This window comes from Sinocyclocheilus grahami, unplaced genomic scaffold (genome assembly GCF_001515645.1).
Source record: "Sinocyclocheilus grahami isolate Dianchi unplaced genomic scaffold, SAMN03320097.WGS_v1.1 scaffold11.1, whole genome shotgun sequence".
In the NCBI taxonomy this organism is placed as follows: domain Eukaryota; kingdom Metazoa; phylum Chordata; class Actinopteri; order Cypriniformes; family Cyprinidae; genus Sinocyclocheilus; species Sinocyclocheilus grahami.
The window spans coordinates 1,861,625-1,882,372 of record NW_015505190.1 but is presented as its reverse complement, the minus strand read 5'-3'; the positions used below and the strand labels follow the sequence as shown (position 1 = coordinate 1,882,372).

Genomic DNA, 20,748 nt, shown 5'->3' with positions numbered 1-20,748 from the left:
CAAGTTGATTAATGTCTAGTGGTATTTCCGCAAATCTGCGTTCAGGACAGATCACACAGAAGCACCAATCGATGAACCATGGGGAACACCATTAGGCTTCTGATTTCTGACTGTCACTGGCTTAACACGGTGTAGCTCTCATATAATAACCACTCTGCATCCTTGGAGTAAGTTTAGGACTGACGAGTTTGTGTCCATGGGTTCACTATCGGCCGAGTGCAATTCCTGTGCGATACCTGGTCCCTAATGAACGAATAATTGAAAGTATGGGCTTTCTAGAATACTCAAATATCTAAATTAATATACAATCGATATCTGTGATCAGCTTTTAATTAGAAATATTGCCTAAATTTAATGATCAATTGAAATTGGAGTCAGATTGAACACGGAGCTAGACTAAAATTTAAACTAAATCCTGATAAATTCAAAAGTGCAAGTAATAGACCAAATACGCATTAAACCTTCGACCAGGCTGCTGGACTCTGCTTTTTTGGGCTGGCGGGTGGATCCTTACATTACTCTTACGTTAAGATGAAAATAGTAATATATCATAAATGGCTAATTTTAAAATGATTAAAATTATACTATTTTCCAACAAGTTCATATTCGCATGTAGCATATCTGCGCGATGCAGGCCTAAAGTAAATTATTCTAAAACCATGTGTATTCATTGTATTGTATAATTTTATTTATTTACAACTGGACAAATAAACATATATCGGGGAAAATGAGAAATTCTCAGTTGTTTCCACTGAATTACATTAGCTTAATACATTAAAGTATGAATGCTGAGAAAATTTCCATGTGCTTTCTTTTGATGAACCCCATTATTAATTATATAAACAGCATTGATTCTGAACATGTTTCAAATCAAAAAGATAATTTATTATGCATGTGACATTTAGTCAAATCCTATCTAACTTGAGCAGCCATGAACTTGGAACATCATCAGTTCATGTTGCCTCACAAGATGCTGCACCATCCACAGTGCCACACAGTTATAGTGATGAGGAGGAGCCTTATGAAAGGGTGATGATCTACTTATAAAAGCTTGATGGTTTTATGGAACAAGTCACCCAAAACTGAAAATTCTGTCATCATTTGCTCACCCTCATGTACAGCGGGTAAAATAAGTATTGAATACATAATTTTTCTCAGTAAAAATATTTCTAAAGGTGCTGTTGACATAAAATTTTCACCAGATGTCGGTATGGAGAAACTAGTCATATGCATTGCTCAAGCGTGATTTTGGCCCATTCTTCCACACAAACAGTCTTCAAATCTTGAAGGTTCCATGGGCCTCTTCTATGAACTCTAATCTTTAGTTCTTTCCATAGATTTTCAATTGGATTTAAGTCAGGTGATTGGCTGGGCCATTCTAGCAGCTTTACTTTCTTTCTTTGAAACCAAATGAGTTTCCTTGGCTGTGTGTTTGGGATCATTGTCTCGCTGGAATGTCCACCCTCATTTAATCTTCATCATCCTGGTAGATGGCAGCAGATTTTTATCAAGAATGTCTCGGTACATTTTTCCATTCATCCTTAAATTATATGAATTTTGCCAGTGCTACACCATGATGTTTTGGGGTGATGTGCAGTGCCATTTGACCTCTAAACATGGTGTGTATTATGGCATCCAAAGAGTTCAATTTTTGTATCATCTGACCAGACTATATAATAATAATAATTAATAATAATTTATGCATTATCCAAAGCGACTTACAGTGCATTCAGGCTATACAATTTTTACCAGTATATTCTCCCAGTATTTCACAGGCTTGTCTAAATACTGTGCAGCAAACTTTAAACGAGCTTTAACATGCTTTTTCTTTAGCAATAGAGCCTTGCATGGTGAGCGTGCATACAGGCCATGGCGGGGAGTGCATTACTTATTGTACTTATTATTTTCTTTGAAACAGTTGTACATGCTAATTCCAGGTCTTTCTGAAGCTCTCCACAAGTGATCCTTGGCTCTTGGACAACTCTTCTGATAATTCTTTTCACTCCTCTGTCAGAAATCTTGCGAGGAGCTCCTGGTTGTGGCCAGTTTATGGTGAAATGATGTTCTTTCCACTTCCGGATTATGGCCCCAACAGTGCTCACTGGAACATTCAGAAGTATAGAAATCCTTCTGTAACCAATGCCATCAGCATGTTTTGCAATAAGGTTGCAAAGGTCTTGAGAAAGCTCTTTGCTTTTACCCATCATGAAATGTTTCTTGTGTGACATTGCAAGTATATCATTTATAAAATCAAACTCAGACATCTAGCTGTGCATGTTGCATATAATGCATCTGTAATTCTAGTTCTCCAGGCAAAGAACAACCACATATCATGCACTGAAACAGGTGATCTGGGGCAAAAGGCATTTTATTGCCCATGTTGTGCAGCTCAGTTTGTTGGGCTAACTGAGGTAAGTTTGTTACTTGTGGAATGATTGGCAACTCATTTATGGTGCCCTGTGAGGTAAAGAAGATGCCTTGTGGTAACGGGCCTGGAAGTTGCCTTCCAACAGAATGCATTGGATGTGGAGCAGGTATATTTAGAGCTGGTGGAGGAAAAGGTGGTGAGATAAAAGATGACGGCTGATTTAGAGGAATCTGTTGGCCAGAAATCAGAGCTACGTGCTGTTGTGCCTGGATGTGGCCTTGTTGAACTGGTCCGTTTACAAGGGTCTGGGAAACAACTGGAGCAGCCTGAAACCCCCACATCGGAGGTCTGTCCCCAAGGGGAAAACGAGCTGGAGCGTACGGGATGTTCACAGGTCCCAACTGGTTTGGGGGAGTTGCACTAACCCAAGTAGGAGGTATCCGAGTCTGTTGCTGGAGCTGTGGCTGATGAAGCTGTTGTTGAAGAAGCTGTTGCGGAACCTGCATTTGCTGAGGCAAGTGCTGTATTAGTCTGTTTTGCTGCTTCTCTAATGACTCTCCAGGTATTTCTTGCAAGCCCACAGATGTAGACATTTCTAAAGATATTTTCATACCCCATGGAGTGGTATTCTGTAGACCGGAAGCACCAGCGGGTAGGACTATACCACCAGTCAGACCCATCTCTGTTTTAGCCAGACCAGAGGAATTTGGCATTTGCAAATCATGAGCGAGTTTATCAGATTCCTTGTTGGTTGGTGCTTCTAAGTCAACAGTTATATTGTCATCTTCTGATGAATTATTGAACAGCTCTGGTTTAGCCGTTTGCACAGAATCACAGAGCACTGGCCACTGCGACTGCTGCGGGTCTTGAATTGCTCTCGGTGATTGCCTTTTTCCATCCAGAAGTGAAGGCCTGTCCATGTGGTGTTGTGAATGCTTGCCTTTTTGCTCTGTTTCAGATATGCTTATCTCCGAGTAATGATTAGATTGTGCTGACATCGGTACATTTGCTTGAGAAGGTTGCTGCTGGTGCATGAGCTCTGGGAGACCATCACATTTAGGCAAGATCGTCTTAAGGTGACTTCCTGGCCACTGCATCTGCACTGCACTGCTTGGCTGGCTTTCCAATAAATTTGTAGGCTTTTGAGAGTGCAGCAGTTCTTCTGATGAAGGCGTCATTTGTAGCTGCCATTCTTGCTGCAAATTAATCTGCTGGGAATGACTTGTAGTGTGCAAGTGCTGCGATCTAAGCTGCATGCGTTGCTGTCTATTTACATCGAAGCTACGGGATTGGTGTGGAACCACATTTGGCAACAGTATTTCTGGCATGATTCTACCAGGTAGAGGTGCCGTCCTTCTGTTGTCTCGATCTAACCTTGGCCTACCTCTCCTGCTGGTACTTACTCTGCCTCTTTGAGAATGTATGGACAGTGGATAACCGTGACTCTGGCCTTGCCGTTTACGCATATGAATCTTTTGATGCACGAGCAGACTGCTAAGCCAAGGAAATGACTTATGGCACTCCTGGCATCGATGGGGTCTCTCCCCTGTATGAGTGTTTAGATGGTCTCGAAGCAAGTAGGCTAAAGCAAAGCTCTTGTCACACATATGACACTTGTAAGGTTTCTCACCTGTATGGGAAAGCATGTGCCGCTGAAGCTGGCTCTCATCACTGTAACCCTTACGGCACTGCGTGCAGCGAAATGGCTTTTGTTGATGCAGCCGCTGGTGTGTTTTCATGTTGTGATGAAATGCAAAATCCTTACCACAGTCCGGGCACTTGTATGGCTTCTTCCCGGTGTGGATAATTGAATGCTGCTGCAAATAGCTACTAAATCTGAAGGACTTTTTACACACTTGACACTGATAACCCTTGTTGTGTATGCGCATGTGAAGCTCTAACACTGATCGGTAACGAAAGCTCTTTCCACAGTCTCGACACCTGAACGGTTTCTTCTCGGTCTGGTCCTCTAATCCCCCTACTCCCATACTGTCAATATCTGCCTCGTCCATACCAACATCATCCTGTTTTTCAAGAACCGCTTTAACCTGATTTGTGATACGTGTTGTGTTTAAACCAATAATGTTAGTCATATGTGTTTGTGAATGGGATTGCAGGATGGATTCTGACTGGAATTTAAGAGGACAATACTGGCAGGCATAGACCTTATCGAATCGTTTGCCGTTACTCATCCTTTCATACTCTGCCTCATGGATTAACATGTGTGCTCTTAAATCAGATGCTGCATAAAAAATTTGAGGGCACAGAGGACAGTTACGCTGCTGCTCAACATTTGCTTTCTCTTTACCTCCTTGCCTAATAAGAGATGCGTTATGGTTTGTAATACATGCCTCAGACCTAGCTGAGATATTTTTGTGTAGCCGACAATGTGCTCGCATGTTTTGTGCAAAAGCAAACGCTTTTCCACAGTATGAACAGTGGTAAGGCTTTTGGCCTGTGTGGAGATACTGGTGATGCTGCAAAAGGCTGCTGTATTTGAAGTTCTTCCCACAGATTTTGCACAGGTGTGCTCTTTCTTCAGTGTGCCTGCGTCGATGGTCCTCCATGACGTAGCGATGCTTGAAGACCATACTACAATCTGGACACTCATATGGCTTCAGCGCAGCGTGGGACCGTTGGTGGATATGCAATGTCACTAAACTCTGAAAGCCTTTGTTGCACACCTGGCACCGATAAGGACTGTCTAATGAGTGACTCTGCATGTGAGCATTGATGGACACCCTGTACTGGAACTCTTTGCGGCACAGAGGGCAGCGAAAAGGCTTTTCCACATTCTGTTCACAAACATGAAGCCTTAATCGCATCATTGTTGAGAAACACATACCGCAATGCTCACACTGAAATTTCCTCCGTTCCTTGTATATCCTCTCAGAGCATTTCGAATGCGACAGGCTTGGTTGGCTGTTTTCTTTATGAATACTGCGGTGTTTGATGAGGTCACTTCGATGCTGAAAAGTAATGCCACATTCTTTACAAACAAGGGAAGCCTGCTCATCTTGGTGCATGTGAAAGTGTCGATGCAGGTTGTATGTTTCCCGACGAGTGAACTTTTTACCACATTCATTGCATTCCAGTCGGCTTTTCCTTCGCTTGACAACTATGCCTTTCCCATCACTCTTAGATTTATCTTCTCCTTCCTTCTCTTCTGTGTTGTCCTTAACCTTCTCCACGGTTTTGGGATCTTCTCCTTCCTTCTCTTCTGTGTTGTCCTTAACCTTCTCCACACTTTTGGGATCATCTTCTCCTTCCTTCTCTTCTGTGTTGTCCTTAACCTTCTCCACACTTTTGGGATCATCTTCTCCTTCCTTCTTTTCTGTGTTGTCCTTAACCTTCTCCACACTTTTGGGATCATCTTCTCCTTCCTTCTCTTCTGTGTTGTCCTTAACGTTCTCTATGCTTTTAGGATCTTCTCTTTCTTTCTCTTCTGTGTTGCCCTTAACCTTCTCCATGCTTTTGGGATCTCCTGCTTCTCCTATCTTCTTTTCTGTGCTTTGCGTTGCATCATCATGAGACTTTGCTACTTCACTTATATTGGTCGAATTTTCATCTTGTTCTGGTGGGTGTTCTTCTCTGGTATGCTTTGACTCTTTGCTGACATTTTCTGTAGTTTTGTCCGCTGTTTCTTCTTTGTCGGTTGCTTGCCCTGTAGAGTGATAGCAAGAAAAACATTAGGCAAGTAATTTCTAATGTACCCAATAGGTAGCAGTCATTCAGATTTATAATTGTAATAAACGGTTTAGATTATGTCAGTTGTTTAAAAGGTGTACTGTAATTCATCTAAAGAATGTTGAAAAGCTTGACATGTTGGCAACAAAAAGGTATTAAATACTATTACCATTACTGCCCAGAAAAAGCTACAGTTAACAGACTCTCTTTTTGTGAGAGCATATTTAAAGGGGTCATATGATGTTGCTAAAAAGAACATTATTTTGTGTATTTGGTGTAATGAAGTGTTTATGCGGTTTAAGGTTAAAAACACATTATTTTCCACATACTGTACATTATTGTTTCTCCTCTATGCCCCGCCTTTCTGAAACGCGTTGATTTTTACAAAGCTCATTGGCGGGCTTGAGTGAGCGGAGGTCGGCGGGCTTGTGGCAACCACATGTGACGACCCCGGGCTGGACTCCACTTCGTCAACGGTGACAGCCGATCCGGCGATCCACCGCGTGAAGTTGATGTATTTCGTCCTCTTTGGGAAGGCCAAACTAAGTAGTTTCGCTTTCACAACGAAACACACAGCGCCTTCACGACATGGCAACAGCAACAATACTACAGCGAGAATAAAAGTTATGCTTTCTTTCTTTGCGTGAACATTTGGGCGGCGTTATGCAAATCTTCCCACATCATGACGTAGACATGTGGAGGCGTGTTAGAACGAGCCGTTTTAGGTAGACGTGGTTGATTTAACTTTTAATAAGAATATCTCTGTGGATTTGAGACTTTAGTCTTTGCAACTTTACAGATCTTCTTTATGCACCAAGAGCTTGTAACACTTCAAAGAGAAAGGAAAAATAGAACTCGCCTCATATGACCCGTTTAATAAACTATTAGAGGCTTTTCAGCCATTTTTAAACAGTGCAATGATTATTATAAAAAAAAATCATAAAACAGTAAAAATTGTAAAAGGTAAAAACACAAACATATCAAACTACTGTTTTGACCAACAAATATTGTAATTAATATACTGTATAAATTAGCGGTTTTCACTCTGCTATAGAGCATCTGTAGATAAAATAAGATGAAGCTGGAATTTTACTTTGATGGACAAATGCAAGAAAATCACTCTTTTTAAGTTTAAACACTTGAGAAAAAAATTCTTGAAACCTACAAAAGCACTAATAGAGAAAACAAACATTTGTGCAACTGAACATTTGACTCAAAAGCTTTTACTGAGATAGCTGTATGACATCTGGCACCAATGTCCCCTATTTCTGCTTTCGAAACAGTTATACAAATGTTCACGTCATCAGTACCCTATCCTATGTGTCTATCTCTGTCCATTTCATTCTCTACTTTTCCAATGCGTGGTACGACTCGGCACAGCATGGCACGGCACAGATCGGCTCGGCACGGTTTGCGTTTCCACTGCAGTTCAGTACCACTTTAGGGTGAGTGGGATTATTCACATGTGGTTATAGTTGCGCCGCCTCTACTACCACGACTCCTAAAAAAAAAAAAAAAATGTTCATTCCGCGTCGCCCCATCAAGCTCTCGCTGGATCCGCTCCTCTGCTATTAACGAGAGGAACGTCTGTTCTTCCACAACAGACAACAAAACTTTTTGGTTGTTAAAAATAGGTGCGCTCGTTCAAAACAGTTGCGTTCGATCCTTCGCTGGCTGTGCCGATTTAAATCTAGCGGTTCTTTTGTGTTTGTGACCTGCGTCACAAATTTAGTGACGCAGGTAACGATTCTCTCCGGCCAATCCATGATCAGCAGAGTTTACACATCACGTTTTGGTAACGGTACGGTTCACTTGGAACCCCAACCGAGGTGGTACAAAAAAAAAGTACCAGGTACTGTACCCAGTGGAAAACCCCCAAAAAAGTTAACCGTACCGAGCCGTACCACGCAGTGGAAAAGTGCCATTAATGGCTAAATCATGTGACCTGGTTGTACAATGTGTCATTTTTACCCTGAACTCTAAAGAGTGCTTGCCCATTTTTTCAGTGGCCCTGGTTCCAGACAAATTTTTCTCGTTCATTTCCGCATAGGTATTTTTAAAAAGTCATTGCTAGGAGTTATAAGCAATGAATCAAACCAACCAGCTATAAAGTACAAGGTACAAGACTGTGTACTTAATGGCTTTAATAAGATAAAGAACTACAACCTCATTAAGCATTACAAATGACACAATCATAAAACAAATGATGGAGCAATCTAAAACGTTTTGATTATAGATAGATAGATATATAGCTAGCTAGAACTTATTTTTTTAATTATGCATATTATGCAAACAAATATTTAAGTAGTTAGAAATTGTAGGGGGACCTGACTCCAAGTCCAGTGCTTCTTGGGAGTGCCTGAGCGCTTGTGTTTTTTTGGCTGATTTGTATGTTGTGATCCTCTTATTGGTGGAGATTTCTCTGTAGAATCATGGTAATGTCGTTTTTTTCACCAGGAATTCCACTATTAAACACTATTATTTTAAAACAAGTTTAAAAAAGCAGACTGATGGCTTAAAGTAAACAATTCATTATATGCCATATACCTATAATTAACAACCTTGTAGCTCAAAGTACGTCTCTTTAAAAGTTTCTAAGTCAATTCCACTATGGAGTAAATTAATGGGATTTTTACTTCAGGAACCAGACTGTTGCACTCTGTGCTTTGAAAAAAAAAAGTACATTCTGAATGGGTGACAGTGCCAAGTATGTAACAACTGCCTTGAATGTATCCATCCAAAATTTCTACTTTTTTTTTTATGTCAGACTGGCTCTGATTAACATGACTTATTTCTTATAGAGGAATGTTTTTGTTCCACATGGACAGTTCCAAACATTCATTCATTCATTTATTTACACACACACATATACACATATATATATATATATATATATTATATATATATATATATATATATATATATATAAAGTGATGCTCAGAAAATGTATTTAAACAAAACTTTAAGATGTTGTATGCAATTCGTACTAATTAAAACATCTAAAACGAGTCTAGATCTTCACGCATGAAAATGTTTAAACAAGCAGTTGTGTTTCTGACTGGGTTAAAACAGGCCAGAGAAAATAATTGCTGTCAGGAAGAAAAAAGCGCTCCAAGAGTTTCTGCATGCTCTTTCCACGTCTAAATATGTGTGAAATTGCACAAGTCTATGCGATGTTCACGAAAGTGGCGCGTGCCCTTTACCGTCTGCCCTTGATGCAAAGTTGTACTTACCGATGTTTTCATTGTGCAAACGATCCGATATCACATCGCAGTCCGTTCCGGGCTCAGCTGAAACGAGATCTTTGTTATCATTCAGAGGCAGCTCGTCCTCTGTAGATTTAGAATTACAGGACATTCCTGATGCATCTTTGTTGCGTGGTGAAAGAGCAACGCCATGTGGAGGTGGATTTTCCCTTGCTGGTGAAGACGGAACACCAGGGTCAGTCGTGCCCTTTACGTCGCTTTCTTGTGCACAAACCTCCGCGCCACACTCGGCTACTGTAGCTGAAACAGGTTGTAGTTCAGGTTTGTTTTCACCGAGTGTACCGTTAATGAGTTTTTCTAATGGTTGTTCGGATTCAGACTGCACGGTAGCCATTTTTCACATACTTTTCTCTTTTCTCTCCACCCCTAAAAACGTGGAAGCCAACGGTTGATTGGAAGCGTGTGCTACGTCACATGCGCCCCCTGCGACTACATTTAAAGCGACACCTTTCGATAAAAGTTGATGGATTTAGCGGCTTATTTGCGTTTTAGAATTACTTACTAAGTTTTATAGACTTAGCAGTTTTATTGATAACCATGGTCAGTCAGGTATTTAGCGTATGTATGTGCGACTTTTTGTGTAGATAATCTTTAAATAAAACATAAATCTAAAAACCAAAGTAATTAACATGCATCCGGGGAACCAAGGCTGCATTAAAAAAGGGAGAAAAAATTATAAAATTATTAAATATTACTACGATTTAAATCAACTGTTCTACTATATATTTTCATATTCCTGTGATGAAATATGTGTCAAATTATTTTTCAGAAATTTGTAATATTCTGCTTTGGTGGACAAAACAAAATTCCTATTATCAATGTTGAAAACAGTTGTGTGTGCATTTCCTGTGATGATAATAATAATAAAAAAAATAAATGTATTGATTGCTTTTATTAAAACTTGCTCATAGGCAGACATTTTTTCCAAGTACAAGTGATTTTTGTTAACATGGTGAAAAGTTTGCAAAATAGTATATTGCATTGCATGCAGAGTGACCGGGCGACCTTAGATCTCTACATTAGTCAGCAATTCTGATAACTGCATTTATTTCCATGGAACTGGAGAGATTCTATGCAATATAATGTCCCTTAAACAGCATTTGGATGTATTTTCTTAAACAGTGATAGTAGCAAAAGTAAAATGTCATTTTGCACTGATATCCAGTGCCTCAATTAAAAAATAAAAATGAATGTTTATCTTGCCACAGTATGAATACTGAAGAGTTTTTAAGCCTGCCTAGAGGATTTTTTTTCTAAACTTGCAATTATTATATATGAACTTAAGCAAGCAGATCCATAAAATGTCAGTAATTTACTAACAGCAACAAGAGTGCAGAAGTCAATTTAGATATAGCTTTGAGCTTTTTGGTGTACTTATTATACAATTTATTATATATCTGCGACAGGCATAACAAAGGGTGGCTGCAATATGACATGGCACAATCTGCGACTGGTTAACCTTATAAAACATTGCTTAAATAAATAAATTTACTGTAACTGAATACAGTTAAATTGTCCACATCTCACGGCAATATCAACGTCTGCGTTTTCGTCTGAGGTCTACTGTTCTTCCACGGCGTGGCTGTTGAGTTACTCCATTCATGTCATTCGGTGGTTCAGTGTGCCGAGTACCATCTAAAATATCTGGAGGTGGTGGTAGAGGTGGAACAGTTGCTGGAATTTGCTGCTCTAGCTGTGGCTGCTCCTGTGGCAATAACAGTTGTTCATAAGGCTGCTGTTGTGGAGGTTCCTGTTGCTGTTGATGCTGTGCAGGTTGCTGTAATTGTTGTTGCTGTTGCTGTAGTTGCTGTTGTGGAATTTGTTGCTGAGGCGGCTGATGCTGCATCTCAAGTAGACCCAACAGACGTTGCAAAAGTACATTATTCTGCTGCAAGCTATTTGTAAGAGCCTCTTGCGAAGCCACAAGCGTCCGAATATCACGTCTAAAGCCTTCTCCAAACTCACACAGGTTCTGCTCCATGCGATCTCCAAGCTGCATGGCTGCTTCTCCCAGTCCACGAAGTTCATCTTCTAGCCAGGAAGTGCGTGGTGGAGGGGGCTCCAGCAGACCCTGGTGGGTTCCTAAAGATGGTTCTGGGCTTGGCTGAGGAGTCCCGTTGAGGAACGGGGCACTGTATAGTGGTGAAGGAGGTAGCCAGCGTTCTGATGTTGGAGGTGGTACTATTCCCAGACCCAAGCCCAAACCCAGTTTATCCTCCATGCTGTTCTCCACACCCTCACAATCATCTCCATCTTCACCCTCTTGCTCACCAGCTTCATCCTCTTTTTCGAAACCATCTCTTTCAGAGCTATCTCCAACTACAACTGAAACAGTAATAACATATACATAAACTTTAAATAAATATTCTCAGACTTTATTGTAGAATCAGATTTGTAGGATTAATCCCCCCCCCCCCCCCCCCAAAAACCACCCGCCACCTACATCCTGAATCATTTATAAATACAAGACAATTACAACAAAATATCATATATTTTTATACCAAAAATATCAAGATTATTAAAATAAGAAGAAAAACACTTGACTGATCTTGACAATTACAATGTATTAGACAGACTATAACAATCATCATACTACCTACCTAGACATTTAATTTTTAAGTTTGGTCTTTTAAATTGAAACAATGTGTTCAGAGTAAAAGCTGTAAAACAGTGTCACATCATTGACCCATAAACATCCTATTTGCAGTCATCCATGATTCTGAAAGTAGAAGTTGTCTAATATTAGGATGTTACTGAGAAAAAATGTATGCTACTACCAAGTCTTCATCTTAAGTGAGTGTACATGATTTTTAATGTTTTACTTGTACGTAATTTCTAAAACTGTAAAACCTTAGTAATAAGGGAAAAATAACTATTATTACTGTACTATCAGCAGTAAAGTAAAATCACATATTATTAAAGACTTCCTACCATCTAACACTTACTTTGTTCGATTGGGATGAGTTCATCCGAAGACATTCCAGGTGCGACTATGTTAGGATGCACAACTACAACGTTAAAAGGCAGGCTGCTTGGCAACCCACCATTCTCGTGGTCACAACTCCCCTCTGAGTCTTCATCTTCCCTGGGGAAACCGTCCTCTGAAACCCCGCATCCAAAGGGCCCCTCTGGAGACTCCACTTTGATGTGCATGGGAGGCGAGTGCTCATACAGCAACCCCCCCTCCTCGTAGTATTCAGTCATGGATATGTTGTGGTTTACAGACACACCAATGTGACTGGTGGACAGCATGCCATTCACAAGGAGGGTGAAGAGCCACCATGCTGTTCCATGGCAAGGCGTTCATTGCTTCATTGTGATGTCTAACAAGAATAGCCTTAATAATGGGCTCAGTAATACACAGTCACAGAAAATAGATATTTGCTACGGGACAGTAATTGGTTAACGTGTCATTTTAGAAAGGGGCTGTGTTCATTTACACTGATTCTACGCAATTATTGCAGTGTTTTTGTTGACTGTATCTTACTAACGTTAGACCAAGAAAACCAAAACCTGTGGCTTCAGTCCAAAAACAAAACTCGGAGATGTTCTTCTGATATTTTGTTATGTTTGATATTATGTATTTGTATCATTCATTACATGCAGACATCTTAGAGCTCTCCTAATTGACATTAAATCTGGCAATGACAAGTAAAACCCCGAGGCTACTGAGGAGAGGGCGAGAAATAAAACAAATAATGCATGGATAATATAGTTGAATTTACATTTAACTAATTGTTTAATTAAGGGAATATTTTAAATATAAAGGCCAAAATTACCTGTGTCGCAGCAATGCGCATATATTCTGCACCACATCCGCAATGGATGCGCATTCCGCATAAATTACGTTAGCCGCCACTAGCTCTTCTCAAGCAAATACTGCTGTTCGTGTAAAGTCATGTATGCGACGAGCCCGCATTACGAGAAAGATCTAGTTTTGGAAAGAATAATCCGCACTCTCACCGTCGTACTGTGATAAATGGATAGAAAGTTTTAAACACAATACTAAAATGATATAAGTGCATAGATGCAAAGCTAACCTCGTAAAATCCTAAATGTACACAGAATCCAAATCGTCGCAGGAATATGACATCACACAAAGCTATTTGCCGTGTGTCTATTTCTGAAACCCTGAAAGTGATATTTTATCAATTTAAACGACGATAGTATATTTAAACAAGTCGGTCTTTTGTCATCTTGCAAAAAAATAAAATAAAAATAAATAAATAAAGTAATTAATTGCAAATAAAAACCGAAATAAAAGGAGTTGGTCTGTACAATTCAAAAAGTGCTGTGAAATGCATTAAGCCTACAAGTTTGCCTTAACTTTTCAAAACATAAAACACTTAATAATAGTTTTATATTAAACACTGTGTTTTTAAATGCAGGTGAAACAAAAAGTCAGCTTGGTGCTAACCTAGATTTAGCTTAGTAGCTATTCCAGATGTTACCACAAAAAGTCAGCTTTGTGCTAACCTAGATTTAGCTTAGTAGCTATTCCAGATGTTACCACAAAAAGTCAGCTTTGTGCTAACCTAGATTTAGCTTAGTAGCTATTCCAGATGTTACCACATACGTCTTCTAGAGCAGTGATTCACAACCCTGGTCCTGGAGGTACCCCAACACTGCACGTTTTGCATGTCTCCTTAATCAAACACACCTGATTCAGGTCATCAGCTCATAAGTAGAGACTCCAAGATCTGAAACTGGTGTGTCAGAGAAAGGATACATACAAAATGTGCAGTGTTGGGGTGCCTCTAGGACCAGGGTTGTGAACCACTGTTCTAGAGAATTTGGTGCTTGCACATTTATGTGATTATTTCTATTTATTCTCCACAATTGTCAATGCATAAAAGTAAGTAGTAGTAATAAGAATAAATAATAAGTGGAAATAAAAGTAACAGTCTATGCTGTCTAAATGAGAAAAAGTAGGACAAATATATGATGCACTTGATTAAAATAATATAGCTGCTCCAAGAACACATTATTGAACAAAAAACATGCAATGGCTTGGACTACTTTTATTAATTGCTCACATCGGAGTGTGAAGGATCCCTTTGCTTAAAATCATCCTCCCTTATATACCTATTTATGCAACTGGACTTTTGATTCAAAACTGAGATATATCCCTTGTGACAATGTCCAGATGCATGTGGCAACTAGCCTGTTTTCCTTAACAAAGTGATACTGATGTATATAACGCGGAACTAAATCTAGAATTATTTTTTCTCAAAGATAATAAAGGCAGACAATAAAGTATTTATCATAGAAAAAAACAAAGATTCAGCTTTTTTTAAAATCCTTGTATAGCCTTTGTTTGCCACCTGTATGCTCCCACAAGAGCTAATGATTTATTTGTGATTTCTTGGAATTACCAATGGAGCAAAAAACCGCACAGATTTCACCACACGGTGCCAACCACAAGTAACTTTTTTGTAAAGTTTTGTTTCTGTCCACCTCCTTTTTAGGTAAAATGTTTCATTATTCACTTGGTGGACATCATTTTTTAAATTATGAATTTTAAAAATGACATGTCTTTCTAACATAATGCGATCCCTAGTATAAATAATTAACAATATCTTAATAAAAGTGTCCTTACCAGTCTGTATGTCCTAGAACACAAGGTGGTAGATATTCTAGAGGTACATGGTACTTCACTTTCCTTAACCATGTTGAATTTATGTATATACATCACACATAAATGTACATTTATTTATTTCAATTGATATTAATCTATTTACATTATGATATTAATGATATATGATATTAATATTTACATAAATATATGTACATGTCATGAATATTCAAAAGTAAATTAATAGAAATATAAAGAGGACGGACAGTCATATATAATTATGAAAATGTGTGAAAGGTAATTCGGATTGTAATTGTAACAATAGCCTGAATGTTTATCTCAGGACCGTCTCCTCCTGAGGAGTCAGCTACAGAATCGTGTCTCCAGCAGTGCAGAGCTTGCTCAGGAATGGCAGCAGGTTGGTGCGAGAGCATCTGCACGCACAGTGAGGCCAAGACTTTTGGACAACGGCCTGGTGTCAAGAAGGGCAGCAAAGAAGCCAGTTCTCTCCAAGAAAAACATCAAGAACAGAATGAAATTCTGCAGGAAGTACAAGGATTGGACAGCAGAAGACTGGAGCAGTTATTTTTTTCTGATGAAGCTCCCTTCCGACTGTTTGGGACATCTGAAAAATCGATTGTTTGGTGAAGAAAAGGTGAACGCTACCATGAGTCCTGTGTTGTGCCAACATTGAAGCATTCTGAGACCATCCATGTGTGGGGTTGCTTTTCAACCAAGGGAGTGGGCTCTCATAATTCTGCCCAAAAACACTGCCATTAATAAAGAATGGTGTCAAAACGTCCTGCAAGAGCGACTTCTTCCAATGAACCATGAGCAGTTTGGTGATGATCCATGCATTTTCCAGCATGATGGAGCACCATGTCATAAAGCAAGAGTGATAAAGAACTGGCTCGAAGATCATTACATTGAAATTTTGGATCCGTGTCCAGGCAACTCCCCGGATCTCAATCCCATAGAGAACCTGTGGTCAGTCCTCGAAAGGCGAGTGGACAAGCAGAAGCTCACAAATTGTGATCAACTCTGAGAAATAATAAGGCAAGAATGGATCGCCATCAGTCAGGATTTGGTCCAGAAGCTGATATCCAGCATGCCAGAGCGAACTGCAGAGGTTATGAAGAACAAGGGTCAACACTGTAAATATTAACTCATTATATTTTTTTGCCAATAAAAGCCTTTACAACTTATGATATGCTTATCATTGTTTTTCAGTATACCATAGAAACATATGGAAAAATAATCTACAAATACTGATCAGAAAACTTTGCAAAACACAAAACTTATGTCACTGCCAAAACTTTTGGCCATGACTGTACAAATGGAGAATCTGCTGCTCGCAACTGTGCAGCAGTGTTATTCACTGTGCCTGTGTGAAATGTCTGATTAAACATTTCTAAATTGTTTAATAGAAGATAGTGTCTCCAGAGACACCTTGAATGGTTTAGCTGCCACATGTTGATTCAGTTGAATATTTTCCCATGTCATGTTTATTTAAAGTCACAGGTTTGTAAGAATTTTGTAACATTTCAGAAAACAAGGTTATCGTCAGCCAAGATTTGACAGCTTATTTACTAATGGAAAATAATACAGTCACAAAGAGTTATTCATCAGTGCCCACTTTCAATGAACTGGGCTAATGTTACAACTTAAAATGGTTTCTACAGTCTGAAATAAATTGGCATTTTTGACAAATACAAAATACAATATGTTTTCTCACTCAGTCATCCCTAATGTGCTCATTTTCCAATTCCTGGATTTGATCACTTTGTTTAAAAATAATAAAAGAGCTCTTTAAAGTGAAATTTCACAGACTGTGCAGACAATCACATTATACAATGTAATTAATTTAACTAACTTTTTATCATAACATTCATAACAACTAATTTAACATAAGCACCGATTTTAACACAAATATAGGCTATACGCAACATTAGTCAAGACTTAAATCTGATTACAATTAAGTGGCATATCTTCAAAATTCAAGAGCTTGTCATGATAAAAATAAATAAATAAATAACATTAAAACATTTGTTTTTGTTTATAACTCCTTAGTACCTAAACATTTTTCTTTAAGGAGCACATATCAATATTTACTTCTCATGACAGATATGTAACCAAAATATCCCCTTTTTAAAAGAATTGCTGCAAAGAACATCTTAGAAAAATAATAAGAAACATCCATTAATTAATGATTTGTGAATATAGTTTCTTGAATAAAATGATTTGCAATCACATCCTAAGAGAATCTGTATATTATGATAAAGCACATGCTGGAGTCACACACTGCTTCCTTATATAATGAATGCATGTATGCCCTTGAAAATTATCTTAAGCTGTGGAGTAGACAGAGTATAAAAAGCTGGTCTTAAAACCTTCAGAACACATTACTCAGCAGCTTCAACATGAAGGCTCTCATTCTTCTGGCTCTGTTCGCTGTGGCTTGTAAGTAATGGGGCAGGGGAGATTTAGAGAATTATTAATACATATCTCTTAAGTAAAAAAAATAAAATAATTCCAAGTGTTCTGTTCAATTATTTTTTGTAAAATAAAAATGTGACACTAAAACGATATATTTTCCCAGATGCTGCTCCTCTGGAGGAGGATGACAAGATCGTCGGCGGATTCGAGTGTACTAAGAATGGTGTTCCATACCAGGTTTCCCTGAACAGTGGTTACCACTTTTGCGGTGGCTCTCTGATCACCAACAACTGGGTTGTGTCTGCTGCTCACTGTTACAAGTCGTAAGTGAAATGTGTTTTTTTGCATGTGCATAGTATTGGGGAGACTGGAATTAGTTGTCACATGGGGAAGTTTTCAAAATCATTAGATCTCAGTAGCTATATGGTTTTGAATTGAGTTGCACAAAGTTCTTTAGAGTTGAATTAAGAATAATTTTTTGTTTAATGATTTTTACTATATAATGAAGGAAGATTAGTATTTTCTGTTACTTTTAACATTTTATGTGTTATAAATTGTTGTGTGCTTCTTTTTTAACCATTTAAATTTCTCTGAGAGCCATTAATTAAAAAAGAAAAATGTAATGCAAGTTTACACTACGTTTAAAAGTTTGAGGTCAGTAAGATTTTTTTATAAATAAATTAATACTTTTTATTTAACAAAGATGCCTTACATTTATAAAAAGGACAGTAAAGACGCTGATTATTCTGTTTTGACTATTCATCAAATAATCCTGGAAAAAAAGGTTTCCACAAAAATATTAGGCAGCACAACTGTTTTCAAAATTGGTAATAATAACAATGTTTCTTGAGCACCAAATCAGCATATTAAAATGAGTTCTGAGAATAATGTGACACTAAATACTGCAGTAACCGCTGCTAAAAATTCAGCATTAGCAAATCAAAAACATTAAAACATCTTACTGACTGCAAAAGTTTGAACAGTAGTGTGGCTATTGGGTTAGAAATCTTCAGTAGCTTTACTGTAGTCATGATTCTACTATATCTATCTAGAAATTACCTTTCAAAAATAAATTCTACAAGAGGCACATAACTTATCAACCATTAGCAATCACAATTTCAGCCAACAAAGTGCACATTTTCTTAAGTCCAATACAAATAAAATCCAGAAATTTGTTAAGGAGTTTAAAGTTTGTTGTTTTCTGTATGAACCAATAATCACTTACTCGTCTCTGTTCTCAGCTCTATCCAGGTGCGTCTGGGTGAGCACAACATTGACATCTCTGAGGGCACTGAGCAGTTCATCAGCTCCCAAAAGATCATCAGACACCCCAGTTACAACAGCAACACTCTGGACAATGACATCATGCTGATCAAGCTGGCCAGCACCGCCAGTCTGAACAGCTACGTTCAGACCGTCTCTCTGCCTTCAAGCTGTGCTTCAGCTGGTAGCGAATGCCTGATCTCTGGATGGGGAAACATGAGCGCCACTGGAAGTGCGTACTTCATGCATAACACTTTGTACATAAATCAGGTCATCTTAGAATAACACAGTGAACAACTTCAAACTCACCTATAGTGAGTACTTGATGTTTCCTTAGGCAACTACCCCAGCCGTCTGATGTGCCTGTGGGCTCCTATCCTGAGTGACACTACCTGCAGAAATGCCTACCCTGGTCAGATCTCCTCCAACATGTTCTGCGCTGGCTTCATGGAGGGAGGCAAGGACTCCTGCCAGGTAAGATCACTGCTAGTTACAGCGGTAATGTCATGCTAATACAGTGTTTCTCAACCCTGGTCCTGGGTGCCCCCCAACACTGCACATTTTGTATGTCTCCCTTATCTGACACACCCATTTCAGGTCCTGGAGTTTCTTCTTATGAGCTCATGAATCAGAATCAGAATCAGAATCAGAAGAGCTTTATTAGCAAGTATGTTTACACACACAAGGAATTTGACTTGACGACAGGAGCTTCCAGTGTAGAAGAAAGTACAAACATAGTGCAGACATACATGATAGTGCAGACATACATAGGAATAACACAGTAGGGATGTAATATAACACTAATATAATAATAAAAAAAAGAAAAATTGAATAATCTACTATATACAGAAATAGAAGTATAGGAAAAAATTTAATTGTTTAGATAAATGTACAGATATGTTTATTAGTGTGCAGATATGTTATTTACAAAGTGTGCAGTTTAATATAAATATAACTATGTTAGTTGTGATGGACTATGTATAATTATGAAAGATTAATTGTTCAGACTGAATATAGCTTGTGGGGGGTCCAAGGTGATTTTTTTAGCCCTTTTCCTCACTCTGGAGATGTAAAGATCTTGGAGGCTGGGCAGAGGGGCACCAATAATCCTTTCAGCAGTCCTGACTGTCCGTTGTAGTCTATTGATGTCTGATTTGGTAGCTGAACCAAACCAGACAGTTATGGATGAACACAGTTATGGATGAGCTGAATCATGTGTGTTTGATTAGGGAGACACACAAAATGTGCAGTGTTGGGGGGCGCCCAGGACCAGGGTTGAGAAACACTGTGCTAATAGATTTTAATTTGACTTCTATGAAACACTTGTGGCTTGCAGGGTGACTCTGGTGGCCCAGTGGTGTGCAGCAACCGGTTGCAGGGTATTGTGTCCTGGGGTTACGGCTGTGCCCAGAGGAACCAACCTGGTGTCTATACCAAGGTCTGCAACTACGTCTCCTGGATCAACACCACCATCAACTCCAACTAAGCTCCCACAGATTTTTTGAACCCATAATCATGGCATGTTGCAATATCATTTGGCAAACATAAAATAAACATCTGAGAACAAACTTTAAAAATGTTTGATTGTATTATTTATCATTTTTAATGTAGATACAAGTTTTATGAGATATGTTTTACTATTAATTTAGTTTTAAAGTCCAAACCGTTATACAAGTTGTATGAGGTGAAATATGAAGCCTCTTTGCTATATGAAATAGGGATTTTTTGGGGGGGTTCTCTTAACACAGAAGACTTGATTTTGAGCATTGTCAAGATGTTTAATCTGTTAACAGCAACTTCTTCAGATAAAATTCAATTACAGCACCAACACTAACATATATCTAACTCAACAATAGGATTGCTAAATAAAACAATACTGTCCATTACAGGGAATTTCTAGTCCATATATTTGAAGATTTTTTTTTAAAATTGGGTATCAGCACATCAGTAATGTTGATATCACATGAAAAACAAATATACATCAAACATTTTCACAAGTTTCAGAAGTATGTGATTCACATGCAAATGTTCATCACACACTCACAGAAAAAGAAAAGAAAACGTTTACAGAATATTTATATTTCTCCTCTGGCATGTTCCAAGTAATGTCCATGCAGTTCTATAAGGTTGGAAAAACAAACTTTAAAAATGTT

At 38.6% G+C, this 20,748-nt stretch overlaps 3 protein-coding genes across 3 annotated transcripts; 1 reads left to right on the top strand and 2 right to left on the bottom strand.

Annotated features, from left to right (window-relative positions):
* Positions 1–2,233: 2,233 nt before the first annotated feature.
* Positions 2,234–9,716, bottom strand: LOC107595406 (zinc finger protein 62 homolog). The gene is made up of 2 exons (XM_016285799.1): positions 9,289–9,716; positions 2,234–6,032 (listed from the first exon to the last, which is right to left on the bottom strand). The coding sequence occupies exons 1-2, from the start codon at positions 9,653–9,655 to the stop codon at positions 2,257–2,259; spliced, it is 4,143 nt and encodes a 1,380-aa protein (XP_016141285.1). The 5' UTR covers positions 9,656–9,716; the 3' UTR covers positions 2,234–2,256.
* Positions 9,717–10,214: 498 nt separating this feature from the next.
* LOC107596212 (mediator of RNA polymerase II transcription subunit 15-like) lies at positions 10,215–12,525 on the bottom strand. Its single transcript, XM_016286894.1, has 3 exons — positions 12,267–12,525; positions 11,765–11,767; positions 10,215–11,673 (listed from the first exon to the last, which is right to left on the bottom strand). Exons 1-3 carry the CDS (start codon positions 12,523–12,525, stop codon positions 10,856–10,858), a joined length of 1,080 nt encoding a protein of 359 aa, XP_016142380.1. The 3' UTR covers positions 10,215–10,855.
* A 4,764-nt stretch (positions 12,526–17,289) lies between these two features.
* On the top strand, positions 17,290–20,172 carry LOC107595397 (trypsin-3-like). Its single transcript, XM_016285788.1, has 5 exons — positions 17,290–17,356; positions 17,496–17,655; positions 18,574–18,827; positions 18,933–19,069; positions 19,932–20,172. The coding sequence occupies exons 1-5, from the start codon at positions 17,317–17,319 to the stop codon at positions 20,079–20,081; spliced, it is 741 nt and encodes a 246-aa protein (XP_016141274.1). The 5' UTR covers positions 17,290–17,316; the 3' UTR covers positions 20,082–20,172.
* Positions 20,173–20,748: the final 576 nt, after the last annotated feature.